Source organism: Mercurialis annua, linkage group LG3 (assembly GCF_937616625.2).
Source record: "Mercurialis annua linkage group LG3, ddMerAnnu1.2, whole genome shotgun sequence".
Taxonomy (NCBI): Eukaryota; Viridiplantae; Streptophyta; class Magnoliopsida; order Malpighiales; family Euphorbiaceae; genus Mercurialis; species Mercurialis annua.
Genome location: NC_065572.1, coordinates 56,100,821 through 56,106,648, shown reverse-complemented (window position 1 = coordinate 56,106,648; position 5,828 = coordinate 56,100,821). Strand labels below are relative to the sequence as shown.

Genomic DNA, 5,828 nt, shown 5'->3' with positions numbered 1-5,828 from the left:
AGGTATTGTGTACTTGATTTTTATGTGTTTTGTGCCTTTTTTGTTATGTTTATTATCTATTGATGTTTGTGTTTTTTCCTTGTCTGTTGATGTATGTGTTTTGTGTCTTTTTTTGTTATGTTTCTATATGTTTTAATATATTTTTGCTTTTAACTTGTTGACAAGTTGTTGATATGATGTTGATTTTGTGTTTATTTTAACAATCAGTTAAGACTAGGTCAGCCTCTGCTTGTACAAAGAAGAAACCTTCCACTGAAACTCCTGAACCTGAAAAGGTTTTGGATCATGATTCCAAAGAAGTATTATATCTTTCTTTTGTTGTGTAATGTTAACTTAATTTCATATGTTTAAGTTGGAATTTAAAAAAATGAATTACTTATATATATGTTCATTTGTTGTTTATATAATGTTGACTTTATGTTGATTTTATTTGAAATCTGAAATTTATGAACTTTATGCATTGATGTTGATTTATGTTGACATTATGTTGATATATTGTTGACATGTTGTTGATTTTAGGATTTATTTACAAAAAGTCACATTGTTGCTATTATGTTAATTGGTTGAATGTGTTTTGTTCAACTGTTTACTCATTTTATCTGTTAATTTTGTTAACAGATGTGGGCTGTTCGTTGGAAACTTGAAGAGATTTCTACCACAAGGGTTGATCATTGCATGAAACATAAAGTTGTGGATAAGTTGAAGAGCCACATGACTGAATTGCAGCTGGAAATGTTTCGAGCGAATTGTTTCGGTTTCGTGCTGGATATGCCCTCATGTAATTTTCAAGGTCAAGCTGTACAATCTCTATTGGCAAGGCAGTTTGATAACGCTGAACAAAATGAGATGTGGTTTGCTGCTGGCCAATTAAAAGTTCGATTCAGCATTGAGGAGTTCGCTATATTGACCGGTCTGAATTGTACGGGTAAAATTCAGAAGGTCGGGTTTGAAGGTAGTGCCAATCATTTTGCTGATTAGTATTTTGGTGGTTTGTCGAAGCTGAATAGGCAGTCTGTGGCTGAGTGTTTTGTGTGCAAGCGGTGGAAGTCTGATGAAGACGCTATAAAAATTGCGTTTTTGTATGTATTGGAGCTTTATTTCTTGTCTGCCCTTGATTCAAATCTCATTGAATGTCATCACTTTGAAGTTATAGCTTCCGAAGACTACAACTCTTACCCGTGGGGTAAAGAAATTTTCTATTATACACTGAGGTCTTTTAGAAGTAAGGATCTTACGAAGAAGTTTGAGAATGAAGGGTACTATAGATTGCTTGGTTTTCCAATTATTCTACAGTTTTTGTTTTATAAGTGTTTTCCAACTGTGGATGGAAAGATATGCACTCTTGTCGGTAGCAGTGTGCCGAGATGCTTGAATTGGAGTTCAAGTATAACCCCTATATTGTATGAGCTAGAAAGTAATTTTTACAATCTTGGATCAGAGGTATTTCATTTTTTGTATTTATTTTATTTAGTTTATGTTATTGTTTTTATCATTTGCTAACATTTTCTACATACTTAAATGTAGCTTCGATTTCAAAGAATTGTGCCTACTGCTGAAGAAAAGAGGATTTTGATGTTGGATGGTTTTTTTAGAAAGAGGAAGGTGAGTATGCGGAATGTTCAGACTTCTAATGATGAGGAGGTGCTTGTTTTTAATGATGCAGCTGTTTCTTCTTTGTTGTCTGCATCAACAACAATTAACAGGAAATCAACATATCAAAGAGGGTTGTGAATGTTGAAAAGCAGCTTAAAGTTATTATTTCTGATGCCTGCCATGAAGCAGGAAATAAAGACATATCATGTTGATATGCACAGGGGTATGACTGAAATATGAGCTGTTTTGAAGGATCTAGTCAGCAAAATGGACGGTCATTTTGAAAATAAAAAAATATTACAGTATAATTATAAAATTTGTGTATATTGTTTTTATACATTCTCTTAGTTTTGTAATTGATGTGTTTTATATGTCTTTATGACTGTGTAGGGTGGCGATGATAAGGATGATCATGGTGATCCACGTGATATGTCTGGTTCTTCGTCGGAAAGTGAGGACGATAACCAGAAAAATGATTATGAGCTTAAGAAGGCTGAAGCCACTTCTGTTGTGGCGAATGTTGATGGGGTAACTAAAGATGTGTCTGTTCAAGGTTGTGAAACAGATGGCGAAAAAGCTAAGGACGATATTGACATTGCTGATGTAAATACAACTCAATTTTTGGATTCAGATGATTGTTTTAGTGACTCTGTGATTGCTACTCTGGACGAAACAGTCGCGTCCATTTATAAGACTCGTGATATTGCTGCTTCAATTGAAGTTGGTCGCCATCCTGGTAATGTTTTATGTATTTTATGTTGTTTTTGATTTGAAATTGTTTACATGCTTGTTACACTGATTGTTATAATTTTTATTTAATGTTTATTATAAGAATCCGAAATCAACATGATATCAACATTCAACTTCTGTTATTAGTTTGTGTATCAACATGTCATGAACATGATATCAACATAATATCAACTTCATATCAACATGAATTATGTATGTTGACTTTTTTTCCACATTTATTGTAGATAGGATTGCATTGTCTTTTAATGACGCTCCTTGCCCCTTTCTTGATAGTGTTTACACTAGCTCAGATACATATAGGAATGGTGAAATTTTTAACTGGATTGAGTAAGGGTGGAATAAGAAAACTTGGTAATTGAACTTTATTATTCTTGTTCGTTATATAATAGTTTTGCATCTTAATTTATTGACTGTTTTCATATTTTTTTATGATTGGTAGTTCTTTAATGGTAAATATGTTGTAATTAATCCTCCTTTCGAAGTTGGCAGTGATGTACTTTCGAAAAAGATTTGGATACATACTTTAAATTTCTGCGGTGGCGAACTATAGACTGCCGTAAGTGTATTTTTATTGGTTTAGCTGTATTTTTGTCACTTTTTTGCTGTGTTTTACTTATACTTCCTTCACTATTTTTTTGAATGTAACAACATATAGATGATATTTTTTACTACTTGAGGAAGAGGATTAAAATGCGAAAAGACAAGAAGATCAGAATTTCAACTGCGGACAACTGTTTTAGCCAGATTTTAGTGTCAGAATATGAATGTTGGAAGGCGTCTGGTTCAGCTAATGTATTTGAAGTTGCTGCTGGAAACACCCTTTTTGTATACTTCTCGAGAGGAGTTTGTCGACACGGTAAGACTTGGAAAGAAATTGATGAACTTCTTTGCCCTTTGCTCGTTTTAGATCCAAATCATTGGATTCTTGTGCTGGTAAATTTTGAATAATGTAAGGTTTATGTTTACAATTCTTACAGGACCGAGAAGATTGAAAAGAATATAGAACTTGGTATAGGAGCTTTTACATAGTATCTTCATGTGTTTTTGAAACAACTCGATTTCTATTCGTCGAAGAAGGAATCTGTATCATTTGCCCTATCTTCGAGTTACGATAGTAGATACAGACCATTTTCTTGGGAAACCATTTCTGATTCGCCAACTCAATCTAGGAGGTTAGTATTATTTATTCTGTTTTCCTCTAAGTTTTTATTTCATGTTCTTTTTTTCCTGCTTTTTTAATTTTTTTTTAATTTTGCAGTGATTGCGGGGCGTTTGTTTGCTTATTCGCTGAGCGTTTGATTGATTGCAAGCATATTCCTTCGTCATTTTCTTTAGAAGAAATGGAATTGTATCATAACTGGCTTTGTCAAGGTTTAATTAAGTATGGGAGATAGAAGACGGAAATCCATTACATAATTGACGGTGATGGAACGATGAAGCTTCGAAGAGAACTGAAGAAGAATCATGTTTCGACATAGGTGTTTTGAATAGTGAATTCTTGTGTTGGTTTTAGGCTTGAGTGATTTTCGTTTGTTTTTATTTGTACGGATGTTTTTAATTTTTTTTGAATTAATGATGTTTTTTTATATTATTTTGAGTACCTGACTTTGACAATTTGTTTATCTAATTCAGTATATTTGAATTTTTTATACTTTTGTTCTTCTTTATAAGTATTACTAATATTATATCAACAACTTATCAACAATATATCAACATAATGTCAACAAAGAATGCTGGTTTAGTGAACATGTTTGTAAAATGAGAACACTTATTGATTTAAGTTAAAATCTATCAACCTATTAACAACAACATGTCAACAGATTATCAACATAAAAGTTTATGACCAAGTTAATTTTAATTTCATCAATTCAAATATCAACATGATACCAACAATGTGTCAACATATAAACATAAGATTGAAAATTGCAATCAGATTACTAATTATCTTATGTAATATATGAGATTCAATGACAATACTTTTACTTGATACCAATAGATCTATTTTTAATCACAATCATCCTCTACATATTTTTTATTGTGTCCCATATTCTTGCAAACTGTGCATTTTTTTTTTACCTTTTTCATGTCCCGCCAATATGCGTTTCTTCTTCGGTCTCCCAAACTTTGTTCTTGATTCAGGAGGCAGCACGATTACATCAATTACTTCTTGAGGTGTATTCCATGTTGACTTATTTGTCATTAGATAGACAGCGCTGTCGTATGTGTTGATGTACGTCTCCTTCATTTAGTACTTAGAACAATATAACAAAGGATCCTTGTTATATTTCCTAATCACAACACTTGTGTTTGCGCAAGGTACTTTATCTGTTTGGAATCTTCTGTAACAGCATTTTTCTTGTTCCAAATCCACTGAGAAGAGAGTTTTTGTTTTTGTGATAGTATATAAATTGTCAGCTGCAGGTGTGACCTGATAATATAGAATTAAGTTATGAAATCAATGTTTACTCACTCACATCAACACAATAGCAACAACATGTCAACAATATATCAACAATGTTTGTGTAATGTCAATAAATTAATGTTCCCTCATTCAAATCGCATGATATCAACAACATGTCAACAACATATCAACAATGTTTGTGTAATGTCAGTTAAGAAATTAATGTTCCCTCATTCATATCACATAATATCAACAACATGTCAATAACATATCAACAATATTTGTGTAATATCAGTTAAGAAATAAATATTCCCTCATTCAAATCACATAATATCAACAACATGTCAACAACATATAAACAATTTTTATGTAATGCCAGTTAAAAAATTAATGTTCCCTCATTCAAATCACATAATATCAACATGTCAACAACATATCAACAAGAGTATAAATTACAAAAAACAATTTTTACCGTCAGATGCAGAGATCGAATGTAGTTTTCAATCAATATTTCTTCATCCACCCTTGTCATATCTGTCTTTAATGATCTTGCACAAATTTTGTTTGCATTAGACCATTTTTGCACAAGCGAACGTAGAAACTCGAGCATCGTCGTTATGGGTAGTTCTCTTGCAGCTACGTTTGTTGCATTTAAGGACTCGGCAATGTTGGAAGTCATTGTTGAATACCTATTACTTGCGGGATGGACTGTTGCCCATTTTTCGAAATCGACTTCATTGAAGTACTCCCCTATCTTTGGGTCATATTTGTCAAGTTCTTCCATGTGCTTTTTGAACTGCTCAAGTGTGTAGGCTTTGACTGCCCCAAAAAATGTTCTCTTATTTCACCTTTTGCTCTTTTATATTTTGCCTTGACATTGTTGAAGAGATGGTAAATACAGATGCCATTATTTGCTTCCGGGAAAACCTTTTCGATTACATTTTCAATACTCTTTATGTCGATCGGAAATTATGCACATGCCCTCTCTTATGCCGAATGTTTCTCAAATTTTCTTAGACAAACCATTCCCATGAATCATCATTTTCAGAATCTATGACACAAAAAACAATAGGAAAAATTTTGT

At 32.5% G+C, this 5,828-nt stretch overlaps 1 protein-coding gene across 1 annotated transcript; it reads right to left on the bottom strand.

The window, feature by feature from the left end:
• Positions 1 to 4,134: 4,134 nt before the first annotated feature.
• LOC126672686 (uncharacterized) lies at positions 4,135 to 5,528 on the bottom strand. Its single transcript, XM_050366640.1, has 4 exons — positions 5,217 to 5,528; positions 4,664 to 4,771; positions 4,420 to 4,582; positions 4,135 to 4,139 (listed from the first exon to the last, which is right to left on the bottom strand). The coding sequence occupies exons 1-4, from the start codon at positions 5,526 to 5,528 to the stop codon at positions 4,135 to 4,137; spliced, it is 588 nt and encodes a 195-aa protein (XP_050222597.1).
• Between the last annotated feature and the right edge of the window lie 300 nt (positions 5,529 to 5,828).